The sequence below is a fragment of the Aedes albopictus genome, chromosome 3 (genome assembly GCF_035046485.1).
Source record: "Aedes albopictus strain Foshan chromosome 3, AalbF5, whole genome shotgun sequence".
NCBI lineage: Eukaryota > Metazoa > Arthropoda > Insecta > Diptera > Culicidae > Aedes > Aedes albopictus.
Genome location: NC_085138.1, coordinates 125,478,209 through 125,500,714, shown reverse-complemented (window position 1 = coordinate 125,500,714; position 22,506 = coordinate 125,478,209). Strand labels below are relative to the sequence as shown.

Below are 22,506 nucleotides of genomic sequence, written 5' to 3'. Positions count from 1 at the left end.
AACTGAAAAGTCCACAGTCATCTTAATAGATATCTGATGAAGTAAGAAAGTGTATGATCATAACCACGTGTGGAAGTTTCTAATATGGAATCACAATTTAGTCCTCACTTGACCAATTCCTCCCCGCTGATTGATTTCACCCCGGCTTACGGTACTGGTACTTCAGAAATATTTCAAGTGTTTTCAAAGCTGTCAATAACTTTGCGAAAATAATGTTTATGAATCTCTTTCAAATTTATTTTTGATTTTTGTAAAACTTTTTTTTTAGAATCACGCAAAATATAGTTTTTATAATTTTAGTTTTTCTTCTTTATACAAAGCTTTTGAACTGACGAGCTTGGTGGTCTAGTGTATATCGCTTCTGATTCATATGCAGAAGGTCCTGTGTTCAATCCCTGACTCGTCCCTTTCCTCCTACTTTGTATCTTTCTATCTGTTTATATCTCTATACTCTCTTTTCAACATATACATCTCACGTATGTTCAGATCAAACGCCAGAATCAGAAACAGATTTAAAAATTTGCCGTTTTCCTTCCTTCCTTCCAACCAGGTTTGTCCGCACTGAGCACATTGAAATTCTGCTTTTTCGATGTACACCACAAAAATAATAATAAATTTGTTATTGCTCGTTGCAAAGATTTATAGATTCCGACGCAAATAAATGATTAAACTCATTTTCAGCGTGGGTGCATTATAAATGTTTGTTTACAATGCAAAACTATATCCAATCGGGCATATGTCACAATAGATCAAAAAACTGGTCGCAGTGATGGAAATACCCGACACGGAATATGATATCCAATTGTGTACTTAACAATGCAGTGTAAAATATTCACCAGGACGCAAGAAAAATCCACGCATCAAATTTTCGCGCAGGAGTCTAAACAGGTGGAATCTCCGCAATATATTTCTATCTTAACTGGTAGAAGGATTCTGAAATATCTTAAATGTTATTTCGAATTGTCAATATATTGCACCGTAGAGCCACACTAGGCGCGCCAAGAGATGGGTGAAAACACTCCAGTGAATTTCACTTTGAACGCTCCGTGAAGGAAGAACTCACATTTTGTGAGTATGTCGGGAGTGGGATTCGATCCCAGGTTCTCGGCGTTATAGTCATGTGGTTCAACCATAACACCAGGTCCACTCTGCATCAGTTGAGATGGAAAAAATACGAATTTATTATGATTATTATGATGATGTAAATCCAAAGAGTAGAATTCTCATGCGCTCAGTGCGGACAAGCCTATCATCTAATCTATCATGTAACGCCTCAAAAAAGTTATGCATTATATAATCAAAGCGAACTGTGCTGCTTCACAGTCATCTTCAAACAATCTGTCACTTTACGCCTGGCATCCACACACTAATGCGTAAACACTTCGACACCCGCATGAACTTGTGCAGATGCAGTAAACTCCGAGATCTGTCGGCATTGCAATCATCACTTCCCTCTTCATCTCTACAATGACTTGTAACCTGGCGTAGCAGGCGCCATTGTCGCCTAAAAAAGGAAAATCATCAATGGTCCACTGCACGAATTTATTCTGGCCTGCTTACTCTCACAGAAAAATTTGACGTTTGAGAGGTGTCGACACCGCTCAAACGTCAAATTTCGTGTGAGAGTAAGCAGGCCAGAATAAGTTCGTGCAGTAATCCATACTCACACACTGAAGATACATGTTTATCCCAAGCAAGCTATCTTATTGGTTCCTTGTGTGAGTGTAGCAATTTTTATTTTCATTGTACAAATCTTTAAAACTTTACGGTTCGATAATTTTTTTATCTTCTTGATCAATTTCAAATCAATCAGTGTACTTTTTTAGATATTTTTGTTACCTAAATATGTCCTGAACAAAATATTTGTTGAAGTATTCAAGTTCATAATACTTTTCATCAAAAACTACCAAATCATGCCTAATAACTTGATTTTTTCATGTAACATTTAAGTTTAGGATGGTTTTTTGAATATTTTTTTTTACTTAAAAACAGATACCATGCATCATTTACTTAAAAACAGATACCATTTCATCATATAAAACACAGCGGAGGGTTTTTTAACCTTATAATTATTTACACAGTTAGAAAAAATCACCGACTTCGGTAATGTTTTACCGAAATCTCAACCGCTTAGTTTGTTTTACAGGAAAAATTCGGTAAAGAAAGCAACTTTTACCAAAGTTCGATAGAGTTTGACAGATAAACGATAACGTTTTACCGAAATTTGTTATTTGTTTACAGAATTTCGTTAAAAATCCATTACCGAACGCTCAGCGATTGAGATTTCTGTAAAAATTACCGAACGCGATTAGCTGTGTATATATATTATTTAAGAACACTCTGAAAATTGATGTTTCAGGCATCTGCATTATTATTTTTCTTTTTATAACCAACATTTTTAGGCAACAAACATATCTGCAAAAGTACGTCGAAAGATTTGAAATTGATCAAGCAGTTGAAAAGTTATCAGGCTCTAAAGATTAAATGTTTAGTAAAAAGAAGACAAAATATAAAAAAAACGTGATTTTGGAAAAACAAGTTTTTGAAGCTTAATTTGAAAGAGATTCAGAGATAAAACAGATTGACAACTGGTTGAAAATTGGAATAAAATTTGGATTGGAATGAGGACAGGAACAGGCTTGGGGACAGGTAGGAAAATAGGGAAAGATACCCTGGAAGAGGGCACTAACCTAACGCACAAGCGTACTACAATGCACAGTGGGAAAAGTAGGTATAAAACGCGAATAAATTCAAAATGTATTATATATTGCTTATTTCAATAGATAGAGCAAAAGTGTCTTTGGCAACATTTTGCATGATATTATCTGCAAGTTTGTCGACGATACCATGTAGTTATCGTGGCTTATGTAGAAAATAGATTATCGGCTCCGTAAATTTTTTGTAAAACAAATGAGCCTTTAACCCTCTAATACCCAACCCCGCCTTTAGACGGGGTATAGTTTGAGCATTTTTGTAATTTTTGCTTCGTGGAAAATCAAAATTTTTATATTTTTGGCTGATATTTGAGACTGTTTTGTATATCTCAAAATGGTTTTTGGTGTATTTTAAAGCGTATTTACATTTTTTCAAAAATTATTGAAAAATTGATGTTTTAGTCACCTTTTAGAAGTCATTGTTTATTTTGTACTGAATCGCCACAATTAACATATTTTAAATTTTTCCCAAATCATTCTATCCTAGTTTAATAGTTTAAGGAAATCAAATACACTCTAAAATTACATTCCTTAAAATTACACGGAAAATAAAATTTCCTATGAAAAATAAAAATATTTCAACAATAATCATAAAATCTCAAAATGTTTTCATCTCTAAAAATTCGTACCTCAAATATTCTTCCAGGAAAAATATAAAAGTGTGGGAATGTTCAAAAATAAAAATTAGAAAAATCAAAAACTGAAATTCACGAAATCGAGAATTAAAAAGAATCATCTTCCAAAACATGTTTAAATCGATTTTAGATGACGGAAAATGATATTTAGACCAAAATCATGGGTATTAGAGGGTTAACCCTCTAATACCCAATCCCGCCTTTAGACGGGGTATAGTTTGAGCATTTTTTGTAATTTTTGTTACGTGGAAAATCATTTCTTTATATTTTTGGCTGATATTTAGGACTGTTCTGTATATCTTAAAATGGTTTTTGGTGTATTTTAAAGCGTATTTACATTTTTTAAAAATCATTGAAAAATTGATGTTTTGGTCACCTTTTAGAAGTCCTTGTTTATTTTGTATTGAATCGCTACAATTAACATATTTTAAATTTTTCCCAAATCATTCTATCCTTGCTTAATAGTTTAAGGGAATCGAATACACTCTAAAATTATTATCCTTAAAATTACACGGAAAATAAAATTTTCTGTGAAAAAAATTAAAATAATTATATTTCAACAATAATCATAAAATCTCAAAATGTTTTCATCTCAAAAAATCCGTTCCCCAAATTGGCTTCCAGGAAAAATATAAAAGTTTGTGGATGTTCAAAAATAAAAATTATAAAAATCAAAAACTGAAATTCACGAAATCGGGAATTAAAAAGAATCATCTTCCAAAACATGTTTAAATCGATTTTAGATGACGAAAAATGATATTTAGATCAAAATCAAAAATTTGAGTATTAGAGGGTTAATAAACAATATGGTAAAAAAGTAATCCAAGATCTGTACAAGTATTCAATCAAACTGGAGCCTGTCAAGTTAATATCTGAGTTGCCCCAGATGATATGGTGAGCATTAGCAACACTGCCAACAGCTACCAGGAGAGGAATTCCACGGAGTCATGTCAGTCGATCCTGAGCGACCATTTCAAAAATATCTGAAACTTTGCACAGTTTTTCAATTTCATATAAATCGCCATTTTTTGATATTAAACCTTCATATTCACTCACGACTAACTTTTCAAAAGGGTGTATGCGAAAATAGTTCTAAAATATTCTAAAAGCTGTACAGCAAAAACGGATTGTTCGATTGTTATAAATTTTTCAGCAAAGTTAGATAACTAAATGATGATTCCTTAGAAAATATACACTGTAAAAAATTTCTTTTTCTACTTTGAAAAAATATGATATTTGTCACAAAAACTCAAATATCTCAAAACCCTATCTTTTTACCAACTTCAATTTTTTAGGGGAAATGGCCCATTATATCAGCTATCTACCATAAAATTTTGGTGATGGTAAACTGATAAACAAAAAAGTTATGACATTTCAAACATTTCACAATTTTTACATTTAGTAACAAAAAAAAAATTTTTTCTGTGTAAATTATTTCGAGAATTATATTTTGATGCTGATTTTATTGTAAAGGCTACCGCCTGAATTAAACAAGTTGTTTTCATGATACTTTAGTTTGATTATTCGTAATTACTATAGTATCTATTTGAAACTTAGACGCGATCCAGTGTTGTGATCAAAAATATTGAGATTGTCATACTTTTTATTGTACGTGACTGGTGAAAAAATCCCTTGATAGTGTTGAAAAGCTGTTGATTATAAGAAAAATGGAATTGAATTTATTTTTAAGACAAAAGCTGTATAATAAAAGTTTTTTTTATACGCGTATACGTCTAGTTTATCCGCAAAAAAAATCCCTCTTACACACTTATTTCTGAATTGCCTGTTCGGTACTTTTTTGACGAGATTATAACAGCAGTACGATCTCGGTAGTTTCGGTAATCGATTTTACTGAGGCTCAGTAAAACAACTGTCAAAATCGTATGGAAAAGGTAAACAATGCATTTTTGCTGAACGAGTTCGGTGCTCAGCAGTTTTAATCTCGTCAAAAAATTACCGAACTCGGTAATCAAAATTAAGTGTGTAGAGAACAGACTTTATGATCGGAAGAATGCGAGTAACTTCAACAACAACAAATGCATAAGAGGTACATACCACAGACAAACAGACGAAACGCCTAGAACAATTTTAGTGAAAATTCATCGCCCAGTTCACACTATCACCACCTGGTGGAAATGTTTCACGAAACACTGCGTTGTGCAATATCGTCATCAGAAGGCGCTAGTGTGAAACGTCAAACGCAAAGAAAAACGATGGGCGCTCTTCTTGTTATGAAAGCCACAACCAAGATTCAAAATGATCGTTGAAGGCGTGGTCAATGAAAATTTCGCCAGTGTTACGTTTGTTTGTCTGTATACATACCTGACAATGCTCACGAAAAAAACAAAAAAATACTACCGCTATGAATATTAAAAATTGTATAGTATTTTTTTTCTTCAGCCACCAACACCAAACAAGTAAGTTAAAATTAATAAGTGATTTTGTTTATTATAATCTAACGAACAAGATGAACAGTCGCTTTCTCAAAGGTCTTCAACTCAACGCTCTCTTGTAGACCGTTTGATGAAAAAAAAATGTTCAAAAGAGTTACAAAATCTCACCGAAAGCACCATAGATAAACTGAAAGAGACTGGTTATGCCCAAATGTCCACATTGTGTACAAAATTACGCATTTGCACGTCCTGCCGTCTAGAATTTGACAAACGAGCCATCTGTATATCATCGGTAAAGCAGGGCGCAGGAAGTTCGAAAACGACAACAACTGAGAAATTGCCATCAGCGACATCTGTTTAAACAATTTAATTACGCCCCTTTTCAAAAATGCCCTGTAATATTCTTCAACATCTATACCCATTTCAATATTTTTAACGTTGCAAAACACGCTTTCAACATTCATCATGAAGAAGAGGGAAAACACTTGTCCTCAAATGTAACAGCAAATTAATGAATAAACGACTAATGCGCGGAGGGCGTGATAAAATCGGAACATTACGGTACATAGTATATTATATTATATGTATATATAATATATAATAAAAACAACTTGTTTTACTCACGCAAGGCCATTAACAATAAAATCAGCATCAAACTTCAATTTCCGGCCGAAATAATTTACACTAAAAAAAATTATTACTAAATGTGAAAATTGTGAAATGTTTGAATTGTCATAACTTTTTTGTTTATTTTCATGGTAGATTGCTAATACAATGGACCGTTTTCTCTAAAAAATTACGTTGGTAAAAAGATAGGGTTTTGAGATATTTGAGTTTTTGTGACAAAAATGATATTTTTTAATGTTAAAAAAGATTTTTTTCACAGTGTATATTTTCTTAGGAATCGCCATTTAGTTATCTAACTTTGCTGAACAATAAAATCAGCATCAAATCGCGATTCCCGGCCGAAATAATTTACACAGAAAAATTTTTTTTACTAAATGTAAAAATTGTGAAATTTTTGAAATGTTATAACTTTTTTGTTTATTAGTTTACCATCACCAAATTTTTATGGTAGATTGCTAATACAATGGACCGTTTTCCCTAAAAAATTCAAGTTGGTAAAAAGATAGGGTTTTGAGATATTTGAGTTTTTGTGACAAAAATGATGTTTTTCAATGATAAAATAGATTTTTTTTCACAGTGTATATTTTCTTAGAAATCACCATTTAGCTATCTAACTTTGCTGAAAAATTCATAACAATCGAACAATCCGTTTTTGCTGTGCATATTTTTGAATATTTTTGAACCATTTTCACATACACCCTTTTGAAAAGTTAGTCGTGGCTCTAAATAAAAATTTGATATCGAAAAATGGCGATTTAGATGGAACTGAAAAACTGTGCAAAGTTTCAGTTCAATAGAAAATCATGAATTAAAAATTTTCCTTAATTTTGATGCTGTTGCTTGGAATCGCTCAGGAGGCCTTTTGAAGTGCAGTCGGAGATGATTTGCTTGAAAGCATCCGTAGAGGATGGTTTATCAGCGGCAAATTAACCAAACAAGACGTATTTCCTGTTTAGATTTCCAACAGACACATCAATTGAAATAGCACATACATCTCTGATGGCTAGTTCAGAGATGAGTGTAGCAACGTTTGCGTTGTTGACAAGCACACACGCTCGAGGCATGACACGCGAGATTTCCATTTCTGTTTTGCTGAAAATTGCATGCTCGCATGCACTAGGTTCGAGGATAGGTATTTCCCTTACGAAAGTAAGCTTCTTGAACTACCCGAGCATAGGAGAATAGCAAATTGATAACAACAGAATCACATAGCCTGTGTTTATATCATAATTTGTTATTGTTAACTTATCAAACTATATCTTTTTAATAACATGTTATGTTGGGCAATCTTATTTTGTTATGTTCAAGTTATTGGGATATATTCACAAGATAACATTTCAATATTATATTGTGTTATAGAACAAGTTTAGTTATTATTCTACCATAGAGAATGTACAAATATGTGATGAACAATAACACAACAATAACAAGTTCACAAAATTCCTGTTATTAAGTTTGATTTGATTTGATTTGATTTATTATGATTGTAGGCATTTGCCCATTTATGCTGAAGATTGATCTGAGTTATCCTAACCGTAGCCACTATCCAAACTAGGCAAGATTAAACTCTTTATAGCACAGCACAAAAAAGAACAGCAGCAATATAAACAAATATGTAGGTATCGATTGCAAAACGCCAAAAGCGAGGATACACAGAATACACTGTGTAAATCGTATAACTCGAAACCATATAAATAAAAATATAAACTAATCGATGACATCTTCATACTCCCGCCCTTATTTCGGCTCAAGTTTAAGACTCAAGAAGGGCAGCTGATTCTCTCGGAGAAACACAATCTCCACTGCGCTATTGCTCCGGTTAGCACAGTAAGGGTGAAATACTGTGGCGGTGTCCTGATACTCCATAAGTCGCATAAAAACATGAATTGGGGGTCAATGTGTGAAAGTTCTATAATCAAGTTAAGCCACGTTGTCATTTAGCACTTAATAAGTTCTTTCTAGTTTAACAAGTCGTTTTTCAATAGTGTAGAATAGACTATGCGAATTTAATATTTTCCCAGAATTTCACGGATTCAAAAATTGATAATCTTTGCTTAGTTTCTTAAGGCACATTAACTTACCAAACTAGACCGTATGATTGAGAACCACTGTACTAACGACGCGTAAGTATCGCATGCGCTACTTACTTTCTCTGCCTGCCATCCTTTGCGAGCGCCCAAAGACCTAGCCAAAGACGGACAAACCAAGTGCGCGAAATTGATAGTGTGTGGTTGTTTTGAGCCACACCGCGCCGCACGCGGACCACAGAATAATTAGTATGAATTATATTTTATTGTGGACTCAGATCTGATTGACTGCACTGTTTTGCAGGAAATTTCATTGATGATGACATAGGGAAACAGGAAGGGAACTGCTCAAACGAAATCGATTTCTGTTCCGTGTGCGGCAAAATAAGGAGGAAGCGTCGGCGTAGTGAAGTGTGCAATAGATTGGATGAATAGAAATTAGCATTGTTCAGAGCTACTCAAAATTACCCATTCAGAGGGGCGGAGGAAAAGAAAACCATACCCAAGAGTGTGTTTTTTTAGTGAGTGAATCTCCCGCAAAGTGTTAAGTAAGGCTGTGACCATAGTGGGTAAGGTGAGATGCGATCGGATGCGATAAGTTATGAGATGAGAAGAGGGAAGTTTGATAGGCCATAGTGCATGAGGTTTTCAATGAGGGTGCGCATGTTGTTTTCACATCCTTTTTCGCCTATTTCGTGCGCATCAACGACTCGCGTGATTTGATCGATGAAGTCGCCTGTATGTTGAAGCGCTTCTTAGGATGTGGGTAGTGAAATGATCATTCATCTGTAAGAGCAGAAAGATAAAATGCACCTTCTTTTTGTTTTGCGCGGTCCGTTTTTTTTTTGCTATAACTTAGTCAGTTTTGATCCTGTTGCAATAGCAAAAACCGACCAGTTCAAAAAACAAATCTGGTGTAACTGTACAAGATTGAGATTATTGAATTAATTATTTGATACAAGAATGTATAAAATGTAATTATATCCGCGTGAGGGATGTCTTTATGTATACACATATTTTTACTTTCCGGATTGAGCTATCTGAGTGTTGATTTCAATTTAAATCAATATGAGACTGTTATACTGTTATTTTCGGCACTAAAACATTGCTTTATTGTGCTGATCTCGGCAAAAAGAAACAAAAATTCGGCAAGTATGTATTATTTAAGGGTATAGATTTTTTTTTATTACAAAATTTTCGGCGACATCTACGAGAAAAGATGTCTCTAATTGGGTGTCTACTACCTGGAAAAACCTGGAAAACCGGGAATCCTCAGGGAATTTTATTTAACCCTTATGTGGCCGACAGGGTACCCGGGTACCCAGCGCCCATTTAAAAAGCACGGTGTAGAAAAAAGCAAAAAAAAATTGTCGGACACATAACGGTTAACAGGGAAAAACCTGGAATACTCAGGGAATTTCTTGAGTACTCAGGGAAATTTTACTCCGAAAAAAAAAATCATTAGGTCGCATGAACCTAGTAGTAAAAATCCATATAGAAATTTCGCTACAAGGATTTTTTTCCAGAAATTCCGTCAGAATTTCTTTCTGGAACTTCTTTAACAATATCTCCTGGAATGTCTCCCAGGATTTCTTATAAAATTCCATTCCGCATTTTTGACGCTATTTTTCTTGGTATTCCTTTTTGATTTTTTCCGGAAAGGTATACTTCCGGATTCCTTCCAGGATTCCTGAATTCCAACCGATTTCTCCTGGAGTTTTTCACGGGGATGCTATTTCTTCTCAGAGTTCCTCCAGTGTTTTGCTCAAAGAAATCTTCGTAGGATTTCTACCAGAATTTATTCCGAATACTCTATAAGAATGTCTGTCGAGATAAATCGTGGAATTTCTTTCGGCACTCCTCACGAAAATTTTACCCGATTCCTTCCGGTGTTCCTCTTGGGACTTCCCCAGAAGATCTTCACAGAACGTTTTCAGAGTTGCAAAAGAAGTTATTCCTGGGGTTCCTACTAAAGTTTCTCCAAGGATTTCTGAAGGAGTTTTCACGAATTTACTGCAAGAGTTCCTCAAGAGATTTCTTTTATTTTTTCCTGTGATATCTTCAAACCATTGCTTTGGGCTTTCTTCGAGATGTTCTTCCTGGTCTCCTACAGGAATTTGTTAAAATTTGCGAAGTTTATTTTGAAGTTTTACCTGAGATTTTTCTCGGAGTATCTCCTGGAACTTCTCTCAGAAAATTCCTTCCGATGTTGGTCATGAGATGTCTCTCAGAGCTTTTCTTAATTAAAATACCCTGGATTTTCCCCTAAGATTTTTTTTTCCAGAGTGCCTTCTGGGATTTCTACAGGAGTTATTGCTGATATTTCTCATTGAATTCTTCTCTTGCATATTTTCAGAGCCAGGCTGTTTCTTGTAGTTGTACCGGATTTCTTATAGTGATCCTGAGAGTTTTTACAGATATCCTGTGCATTATTCCCAAAATTCTGCCCGGAATCTTTACCAGAAATTGTCCTGAGATTCTGGATATTCCTTCAGGAATTTCTCCCAAAGTAATTGCAGGGATTCTTCTATGGGTTTTCCTCAGAATGTCTGCTGAGATAACTTACGAAATACCTTATAGGAAATTCATGGAAAAATATTCGAGGGAATTCAAATAAAATCTTGCGAGAAACTCCGCATAGTTTTATTGAAGAAATCTCGACAGGAACTTCAGGAAAAACCTGAGAAAAAATGAGACATCTCGAAAAAAGTTCGAGATAATAGTAATCCCGAGAAAAAATATTAAGAACATCCAAAGAGGAATTCTAAAAACCATATGGAATCTTGAAAGCAGCTGCGGACGAAGTTCCGCGAGGAAAACAAGAGGAATATCGGAAAACTATCGGTAAAAATCCAATAGTTTATGGATAGCTGCCCCGGAAAACCGTTAAAAAAGGCATGGACACTGGCTTCAGCCGGCGGCTGTACCGATTGAACGAAACTTAACACGGAGTGGCTACGGATAAGAAGCTATTCTCGTGAAAATTTTCATCGGTCGGAGCGGGAATCGAACCCTCATCCACCCGGACTCTAACCGCATGGATACGACATTCTTGAAGAAACTTTGAATAGTTTTGGATGGATCTTCAGGAAAAATCCAGCGAGAATCTCTAGTACAGTCCGGATTCGCTGGTTGGGTCACGATTGCGCCCCGATTAGCGAACCATGTTCGTTCGTTGGGTCAACTGACAACTGACGAAAAAGCTCAAGACACACGCAAGTGACGAGAAATACGTCACGAAACACTCACATACCTGCGCAAACGGTCTGTATACAGGACTTGCGATGTGACGGTGGTCAGACGTCAAACTCGTTTTGACATCGATTTTGACATTGACAGTGCTTTTTAGTTGGGTTTTGCCCCAACCAGTGAACATTCAACCATCGAGACAGCCCATCTAACGAGCCTCCAACGAACGAATCGGCACTGTATATCGGAAAACCTTTGCAAGAAATATCGGGACGTACTCAAACAGATATCTCGTGTGAAAGAATCTTGCGGAAAGCCAGGAAGATACTTTGGAAGAAATTCCAGGAATAATGCTCAGAAATATTGAAAAATTTTTTGAAGAGTAGGGGAACTTACGTATTTTCGGAAGTTTTGTTCTCTTCGTCATGGGGGGTTTTTTTGAAACCTGTTAAACTCAGAGTTGGCATCAAATCCTTCCCAACCAAATTGAATATGATCAAGTTTCAGGCAATTTGACCGGCATAAACCCCTCATGACGAAGAGAACAAACCTGGCGATGATACCCTAAGTCACCCTTTATAATTTTTAGAAAATTTGGGTTATTTTTTTAATTATTAACTTTCAAAATTTCATCTGGAAAAACCTGGAAAACTCAGGGAATTTTATTTTGAGTTATGAGTAGACACCCAAGTACACAATATTCATCATATATTAGGTAAAAGAGTATCAATCGAAATCGATGTCACACTCTTTTCTAGTTTTGCCTGACAAAGAAAAAAGCAGAACCTTTCAATCAGAATCCTTTTAGCAATTGAGTTGAATACCATAAAACCCTTAAACTTTCTAACTTGCACATGAATAGCATGCACTGAACAAACGACCATATCAAACATTGATTATTTCATTTAAATCTCGAACATAGAAAATAAAATGTTTTTTATACACCTATAATAACAAAAATATGCTGTAAAAAACTTAAACGATTTGATGGAATACTATTTTATATGCAATGAAATATGTTATTTTACATGGCGATCGATAGACAGTATGATACATTTTTATTACATCTGGTTCATCAAAATGCAAGTCATGTGAAAAAGCATTGAATTATGTTCAAAAACAACAACATATTAACGCATTTTATATTACCTACTAGCATTCCCAACACATTAAATCCACATTGCTTTACATACACAATGAGCGCAATCATAAAATCCATACCCGACAAGCATTCTCTTGCGTTCTCTTGCGTTCACATGCGTCGAAGCAGCTCCATCGCATCTCCGCACTCATCGCAACTCATCTACTATGTGCGGTTCATGCGTTCTGCATATAGTTTCCACAGAGTGTGCTTCGACGCTTATCCGATCTCTTTTCTCTTTGCATCGCACCTTACCCACTATGTGCTCAACGTAACCGCCGACCAGTAGGTACGCGAAGTTGATCGGCAACCAGCAGCAGCAGCACGCGGTGGTGGGTTTCTCTTTTTCCCGAGCCGCCGATATGACCAGCACAACAATGCAAACCGTAATCAAGTACGTATATCTCACTCCAAGTACCTAGTCAGCTTACAGCTTGACCTGGCTTTACCGCCGCTGTTTTATTTTAATCGCATTCATATTCATACTCATTTATTCATATTCATATGGGAGGTAATTGGCAAAACGTAAACGGTGGTGTTCTGATAAGGTGCTGTGATGGTAGAGAAGATCGCCCAGCGAAATGCTATCGACGACGTGGTGGACGTAAATCCGGTTACCTCTACAGTACGGTTCCAGCTTGGACGGTTCCGACGTGTGTTTTCCCTGAGTAGACTCACCCTCGACTAGTTACTCTCATTACTTCGACTTACCGTTGATGGTTTAATTGCTTGTTTTGAACCATTTTAGAGCATCATCTGTGAGCTAGGTGGAACTAAACCAGTTCGCAATGCACGTTAAACCTAGTGTACCATACAGACTCTCTGTATCATTAACTCAAAATAGTCGTACCTACCTGATACCGGATGCTGATGGTTGATGTAGGTTATCGCTTGCAATTTACTGAGAGTTTTGATAACTTTGCTATAGTGCATATGTATGCTTTCATGTAAGGTTATATAATTGCTTCCATACATTGTCATAGTCATAAGCGAAATTAAAAAAAAATAAGCTTCGTGAATTATGTTGTAACGTTTTGACGTTTTTTTTATCTTTTTATGTAAAATAAAGTTTGTTCTGTTAAAGTTAATTGTTGATTCATTTGAATATTTTGGATTATTTAACTTAAAGTTTGTTTTATTTTTTTGTTATTAGTTTACATGGATATTTCAGTTAATTTGTAGCTTTTGACGTTAGTTTAATCTTATCTCCGATAAAACCTTCTAAACAAAACCGTCTTTAGACTTGTCAAATATTTGCTGTTTTGCTTTTTTTACTATCGATTTTCAAAAGATGGCTGGTATTATCTGAAACTGTCTGGATTTCAGATTCGTTTTCCTAATTCATACATGTAAGAAGACATGCCACGAGAAATTTGAGGTGAATATGACTATTATAATGGCAAAAATGAAGTGCGCCACACGAAATGTGCATAAATTCGAAGTTGATTGTATTGTAGAATTGGGTGCAAAACTTTTTTTTACATAGCGGAGTTTCATAGCTATTGTTTAGTTAAAAAAAAAAACTATTAAAATATGTGGAGGTAATACATTTGATCCTATGTTGTACGTGGAATGAATTAACTGAGTCACGGTTTTTCCGTATTTAAATAAGTTATCCCTACTCGGCGACATTTTTTTTTTTCATAAGACTGCGTTCCTGATGAATGCTCCAGTAAGGCGAACCCTCCTGAGGTGGTCATAGCAGAGCTCATAATAGAACTAATGGTTTCATCAGAGCATTTCTGGGTTTATTTGTGGCTAAGAAATCTTTTGCTGGTTTTAAGTAATGCCACAAAGTTTTGTACATTTGTTCAAAACAATCTCTCCGACAAGTTTCGCGAATACGTCTTAACTACAGTGCAAGCTAATACCAGCGATTTTGACATGATCTATGGCCTGCAGACGTTTGACTAGAACAGAGTAAATCGTCAGTTAGTTGGCACTCATGTTAGTTGGCATTGATTAAGGAAGAGAATTTTCAATGAGGTCGTTACCAAACAAGCTAAAGGTAGATGTTATTAGTTTTGAATGGGTTTTAAGAAAGTTTCCATCAAGCTTCAAGACTCAGGACAGATTTCTGTGAAACTGTCATAGAACTGATTATTTGTTTTATTTTAGTTTTTTGAAAGGCTTTATAATACATAAGATATAAACCAATGTATGACTACTTGCAATTGCTTTCCCTTAAAAGTTTTTTTTCAAGTGCTTTAAATTATTTTCACAACTATGATGTATTGGCTCATGCAGGATTATCTGATTATTGAAATGTTTTGTAAAACTGCGAATGAAATAATCCAAGGTTGTCTTGGTGATAACAACATTTAAACATAATAATAATTTATCAGCGGTTTACGCATATTAGGTGAATCTCCCTAATATTTTTTTTTATTGTAAATTGCATTTAATGTTTGGAATTTAAATTTCTTGAATTTGGTTAAAATAGTTGACTTAAAAACGTAAATTCACTTTTTTAAGCTGAGTACTTGTTTCGTTTTTGATTTTACAAATATCTTGCAGTTCAAAGTGGATATTCGATATAACTTTTCTCGCCTACATCGCTATCATAGCGATGTAAATTTGCCACACTTTATCAAATGTTTTTGGAGTATTCAACTACTTAGCATCATTCAAACATTTGTGCTGCAGTTCCCGCAGAATTTTACCTTTTGTCACTTTTCGTAAACCAAATTAAAAATTTCGCAGCTGTTACAAAAATTAAAAAAAAAAAAGACACTACACCGTCTTCAGCCAGAAGCTGCACAGACTGAACATTACATACACGAGACAACGGACAACACACTGAACACCCAGTGGCCCAATGGAGAATTTTCCTTTCGACGAAAAGTTTTCCCCGACTGGAGCGAGAATCGAACCCGCATTCCGAGGCTTACGAAACGCCTTTGTTTTGCAATATTCTTCACCTCACTTTAGTAAACGGAAAATTAAAAAAAAACTTTCTTTTTCAATAAATTATAACTCGAAAACAGTTTGTTGAATTGAAATGATGTCTTCGAACATGTCTGAGGATTTTTGAAAGACTTTTAGAAATAAAATACACTGAGAGTTATATTCGCGGATCCATATTAGATGTCAAATAATTTAAATTCTCCAAAACCCTAACCCTTAGATTTTTTCTAGAAAACTGACTAGGGTAGGTAATTATGAATTGAACCAAATTGCGGCTTTCAAAAGCAGTGGAAAATTTGAGCCTATATCATAGATATAGGGTAAAATCTCATGTACATGAAAGCCACGGGTATTAACTTAGTGATAAAAAGTTTGTATTTACACTAAATTTTATTGAAAACTTTGAATATTTATGAACAATGATTTTAATCTTAATTTGAACCATCGTAATCATGGTTTAAACCAGTTTTAATTTAGATTTGAACTATTGGCGGCAGCAGCTCGAGCATGTCATACAACAGCCAATTTTATGCTAAACAATCAAAAATCACTTGGATCTGCTTATTATCATTACTATTTTTCATTAGGCAGAGGAAACTCAACTTAGGATGTTTGGAATTCTTCAGGAACTTGGAAACTAAATTTGGAATTTTCCATCCCAAGAGTAAATAAAGCAATCACTAGCGCAGTCTGTCGGCCAATGCAGGAAGCTCACCCCCGTTTACTAGTTCAAATCTAGATTACAAATGGTTCAATTCAAGATAACATTCTCCCACCCAAGGAACAATTATCAATTTAAGAAAGGTTTCTCAAAGCAGTGTTGTTTAACTATTAGTCGAATTATATTTGATTTAGTTGAAATTAAACTGTTATTCAACTCTTGTTAGCCCAACAACTACCGTTTTATAAGCATTGTGAAATTTATGTTTATTCAATGATCGTACCTCGGTTATACAGCTGTTGATCAACGTTCAAAACATCAGCTATTTACAAAAAATATATCAGAAACTTTTCTTGCACCATACAACATTTTCTTATTAGAAGATGTTGTATGGTGCTTATTTAAATTCTCTCTTAGACAAAGTTGTGGCCCCTGTTCCACTCTTTTCGTTCTATGACACCGAACTGCTATACACACTAAAAGCTCGAATTCCACCTCGGTAATAATTTTTGCTAAGTTAAAACTGTAAAAGTTTATTTATACTGAGGAATCAGTAAACTTTTGAACATTTATCTCAGTGTTGAGTTTTACCGATCACCCAGCAACATAAAATATTTTTACAAATATTAGTAATAGGAAATACCGATTAGTATTGTATATTGCGGTGCTCGGTACTTCTATTGAGCTCCGTTAATAATAGTACCATACAATCAGTAAAAAAATGCTGAATACTCTTCAAAACTATAACCGAGACGGGAGAGCGGACCTAGTATGATGGTTAGAACACTTGACTATCACGCCGAGGACCTGGGATCGAATCCCACTCCCGACAAACTCGCAAAATGTGAGTTCTTCCTTCGGAAGGGAAGTAAAGCGTGGGTCCCGAGATGAACTAGCCTAGGGCTAAAAATCTCGTTAATACAGATAAATAAATATATATATATATATATATATATATATATATATATATATATATATATATATATATATATATATATATATATATATATATATATATATATATATATATATATATATATATATATATATATATATATATATATATATATATATATCCGAGACCTCAGTTGCTAAAGTACATGAGTGACGCCCGAGGTTACGCCATTTGTATTTATAAATGATAGTCAGATTTATTCTTGCGCGGTTCATTCGAACACCTTTTTTCTCAAATTTGCTGGCTTGTAGCTTTTTTGGCTCAAACAGATTTGTGTTTTTGTAAAGCTTATGACGTGAAAGAATCGTTTGGTAATGAAGTTAGTTGAAATTTTTCAGCGAAGCATATTTTTCTCTCTTCGTTCTGTTTCAGGATAGCTAATTGAGTTGGAAGATCGCCTTTATATGAATCATACTATTAAAGCATTATAAAAGGAAAGTGCTTTGTACAAACCGGAATTCTCGGAATGCCACAATTCTTAAAATGGCGCGTATATCTATGGCCAAACGCTCTGCGGAGGGGCCGATTAAACATCCCCAGACTTACGTATCCTCCGGCGGAACCTGCGATATACCTAATTTGGCACCGCCAGCAGTTTGTGGTTGCCCTTGCACCGAATGCAGATTGATATCTGAATAAAAATCAAGATAACTTAAAACATCTATGTTTCAATTCATTTTCTCAAAATTTTCCTTATTTTTACATCATTTACCAATAAAATTTCCGGAAAACCGTACAAAATACTGAGTCGCTTGGTAAACTGTAAAAAAAAGTTACTGAGTACTCGGTACTTCGTTTACAAAGTATTCAGTAATAATTTGACGAGCAGCTCAGTGATTTTTGACATTTCATCAGATGTAACGTAATACCGAGTAATCGGTAGTTGAACTCAATTACCGAGGTGATCAATTACCGAGCGCTCAGCTGTTGAGAATTCGGTAATCTGATAGCTGAGCCCGGTAATAAAAGTTAAGTGTGTAGAAGAGGTATACCTCTTGTCGTATTCTTGCAATTTCGATTTAACTCCAGCGGAACAGTGCGTAAAAAGTGCTTACATAAGGTACCCCGGGGCAAGTGAGAATCCGGGGCAAGTGAGACCTACAGCTATTATTTTCATTATTGTCTATTTTTAAGCCAAACGTTCTTCGTGGAAAACATAGGTACCACACCAACAGATACTTTGAATACAAAAATTGTTATTGTTTCCACCATAAAGAGACCATTTATGTTATTGTTGTTAGTATATCATTTTCAATTCACTAAGTGAGTATACCGTACTCTACTACATTCGTCGTTTAAAAAAATAATAACAACAAATAAAGTAAAACTTTTCCAGTTTCGGGATAATATTTGGAGCGCTTGCAAATTATTTCAAGCGAAAAAGAGGTAATTTATTTTTATTTATTACCTTTAGTTAACTGCTCTCATTTACCCCAGTGCATTTCGGCATTTGGGGCAAGTGAGACCTATGAGAGTAAACAAACACAATTTCATAGTTTGATCTAACTTTCTTCAGCTTAAGCCGAAATTTATACAAAATTGAAGTAAAAATCGGCGTCTTAAGAAATCAATCGTTGAATTATACTTAATTATTTCTATTTTGATGATGAAGCTAATGTGTAAATTGGTGAAGTCTTGGGTAAAACATATTTTTTTCGAAACCATCTATTTTTCAAATTTTCGTCTATCATTGTATTATTTTTTCGTTTTTCGTTTCAAAATTAGTTTTTCTGAGTGTTGAGGAACCGTCTATTAAGTAAAAAAAAATGGAAAACCGACCTATACAAATTTCACGATTTAAAAAATCTTTACTTAATGATCGTAAGATTATGCAAGGGAAAACATAACATCTGTAAATCTTGAAAAATCTTTTGGTGAGATTTATCAATTATGTAATAGGGAATCGCGCTACTTGGGCGGTGGCTTCTATTTTCGTCTGTTTCTCGCTATGACTTAATCAAACTTGAATCAATTGACACAATTTTTGGAATGCAGTGAGATAGGTATAGTATCTACCCGTGTACAACATTTCATTGACTTGAAAATTCGTTGGAAATTGACTGAGTTATAGTGGCAAACAGACGAATATAGAAGCCACCGCCCAAGTGGCGCGATACCCTATGAAAAGCATGTTTTGAAATCTTCCGTGATTTAGCTTTATGGCGCTTATTGTGCTAAAAAAAAACATTTGATTTTGCACAACCTGCAAGAGTTAAATCAACTTTTTCTTTCAGTAATTCGTTACGTAATTTATGCACGGTACCACAAAACTCTTCCAACACAAATCTCTGAACATAGTTATTCGTATGAGATATTTATACTTATGCTAGCTTACAAGCAGCAACTATATTAAGTTGTATATACAAAAATTCCGAATAGGTCCCACTTGCCCCGTGAAACGGAGTATATGAACATCTGCTACAATTTTCTATATATGCATGATATATAGAATTTAAAATTTTTGAAACAGTTTTAATGACCGTTAATATGAAGAAATATACCAACAATGTCTTTTAGAACCTTTGAAATTATTAAGTTATTTATGTAAAGATTTTTTTGGCATGACGAAACCAAACTAACACTTTTTTAGGTCCCACTTGCCCCGGGGTACCTTACATTGTACATACAGTTGCACATTTATGATCTGAAATGCGATGTCTAAACTGAAATGGCGAGAAAACGATAAGAGGTAGAAGTTTGGTGTCAGAGAACGAATTGTAGGGTGGAAAAGGGGCCACAACTCTGTCTAAGAGAGAATTTTAATTTATTACGCATTTTTTAATGATAATTGACAAAAACCAATTAAAACACACTACTTTTGAGCTATTTTGCTACAGAAAACTTAGTTACTTAACTAATCAAATCGATTCAAAGATGCCATTTGATAGAAAATTTAATAATCTTTCGAATAAGGGTAAAAAAACTGCGATAAGTTTGACCATTTTCATGTTATAGCCAGTTAAGGCAATAATAGTACAAAACACGGAAAGTTCAATAACTACGTAACGGATGAGATTTGACCATATGTGTAGAACAATTTTTTCACCATTCATAGTTCTCTGAGTTTGCACTCACGAATCTAACACCATGTATATGTAATGAACAACTTAACATCATTACGGATTAAGGACAGACTTGTTAGGATCCCAAAATGGCTGCCACAATGGCCGACTTTGGAACCTACTCACGATTTCGAGTGTACAAATCTCTTCGTAAACAAAACCAGCGCATCTGATCTTCTTATTTTAAGCTTATTATAAGTGAGAAAGAGCAGAATAATAAAAATCGCTGTTTTTTTAGGCTTGCTTCTTGAGATTTGTGCGTCTGAAGTTCTGATGCAATTTTGTAGCGGGATTTCAAGACGTTTGTCCTTAAACTACTTAGCTTAGCTTAGATTGACTGATAGATAGATAGATAGATAGATAGATCGAAAAGAAGAGTGTAAAATTCTGTGATATATGTTGCACATGATTGGAGCGTAGGATATCGCAAAAGTTTACATGACATATCATGTAAAAATCACAAAATATCATGTAAACTTCCATTATTTGTCATGTAATTCAGCATGACTCTGTGTGTTTACATGACATATAGCCAGGGCCGGATTTACAAATGTGGGGGCCCGGGGCCACAGTGTTGTGGGGGCCCCATTTCCAGGGGTATATTTTTGCTTATATAGGATAAAAAAAATTGCAAAAATATTAATAATTCTTATAAGTACTAGGATAATTTTCCAATTGTTGCACGGCTAAAAATTCGCCAATTGTTGCACACCTCATAAGAATAACATGGAGTGTGCAACAATAGGCGAGTTTTTAACCGTGCAACAATTGGAAAATTGTCCTAATGTCGTTGTGGAAGAAGTTGAAGAAATTATATAAAGAAAAATATTTTTTTGAGATTTTGGTCGTTGCTTTAGAGTTAGTCGTAATTCGTATCAGAGTTTTTAGAGAAATGTATAGAAAAATGTATAGCAAACATCTTTGGAAAATTTCTAGTAAATGCTTCAGCTGGGGTAGTTTTTGTGAGTTCATGATCGACTACCATGTTTTTTTGTGGAGCTTAAGCAGAAAAAGTTCTAACGCGGCTGCCAGAGGATTCTATCTAAATCCAGCCGAAGTTTCTTATGTAATTCCTAACTTCATTTTTTATAGAATGTCCTGTGAAACTTCTAGAAAACCTTCGTAAACTGATTTTTACAAAAACTGTTTATAAAATGTTTAAAGTGTTTTCAGATTTTATAGGAATTTCTGCACTAATTTCTTTTGCAATGTCCTCAAGAAATCTAAGGATTTTGTCGGGAGTTTGCCATAAATTACATCCTAAGTGAAGAAATAAATGTTTCAAGAACCCCATATTATTCCAATTTACTTTCCGATTGTTTCAAAAAATAAATAAAACAAAAATATTGCTGCAAGTCTATTTTTTTTGTTTTACATTTTTATTCGTGAAGTGGGATGTAACGGAAAAATTAACATTGGAACCTTGTAAATGCGCATTTTATTTTCCGTATCGGGCTCCACGTCTGGGAACTTGGATGCAAAAAATAAAATGGAACATTACAAATGCACAAAACACAAACATGCAACACAACATATTGTCGATTTACCGGCTACTTGTATTCTACCGGTTACTTAAGTATCCGTTACAAAGTAGCCGTTTTCATATAAAAATCAACTTGATTGTCAAAAAATGAATGTCGCTGAGTAGCTAGTGACAACGAGGAATAGCGCATACAATAAAAATGTTTAAAATCATTTTTAAGTTACTCTTTTTATAAAACGGCTACTTTGGAGGCCATACTGATGCGACCGGTAGAATACAAGTAGCCGGTAAATCTACAATAAATTGTGCCCAGTTATCTAAACAGATAACGAAGTTCAATGCCAGGATGAAGAAGTTTTATAATTATTCTTGGTCCATCAGTCATCCTAGAATTGTATTTTGTTTGGCAGTTTGCCTTTTAGTTCGCAGCATCTGTTGCGGCATTCATACCCAACAAACATTTTTGCTGTACAAGAGTAGAACAAACTACTCTTAAGCAAACTTTAGCTTAAGAAACTGTTATTCAGCTAGATCTGTTCCTTGGGTAGCTTGTTTTTAGTCTAGGAATTTCTAATCCTAAGGGGGCATCCTGATTTGGGCAACAACACAAGACGGTCTACAATTTGATGTCCGTGTTAGGGGACGGCTTGCGTGTTTTGTACTGGATCGCTCCTGAAATGTTTGGGGCACTACAAATGTACATTAAAATTCA

At 34.6% G+C, this 22,506-nt stretch overlaps 1 protein-coding gene across 6 annotated transcripts in view; it reads left to right on the top strand.

Moving 5' to 3' along the window:
- Positions 1–22,506, top strand: part of LOC109621300 (neprilysin-2) — a 139,530-nt gene that overhangs the window by 25,131 nt on the left and 91,893 nt on the right. For 3 of the 6 annotated variants that reach the window (XM_062859008.1, XM_062859007.1, XM_062859004.1), the window contains exons 2-3: positions 8,701–8,948; positions 13,002–13,120. The exons of 1 other annotated variant lie outside the window; for it this stretch is intronic. In XM_062859008.1, coding sequence (XP_062714992.1) covers positions 13,089–13,120 — 32 coding nt within the window. In that variant the 5' untranslated portion in view covers positions 8,701–8,948; positions 13,002–13,088. Of the gene's footprint in view, positions 1–8,674; positions 8,949–13,001; positions 13,121–22,506 lie in introns of all 6 variants that reach the window. 2 more of the 6 variants (XM_062859006.1, XM_062859005.1) reach the window with 2 other exon arrangements.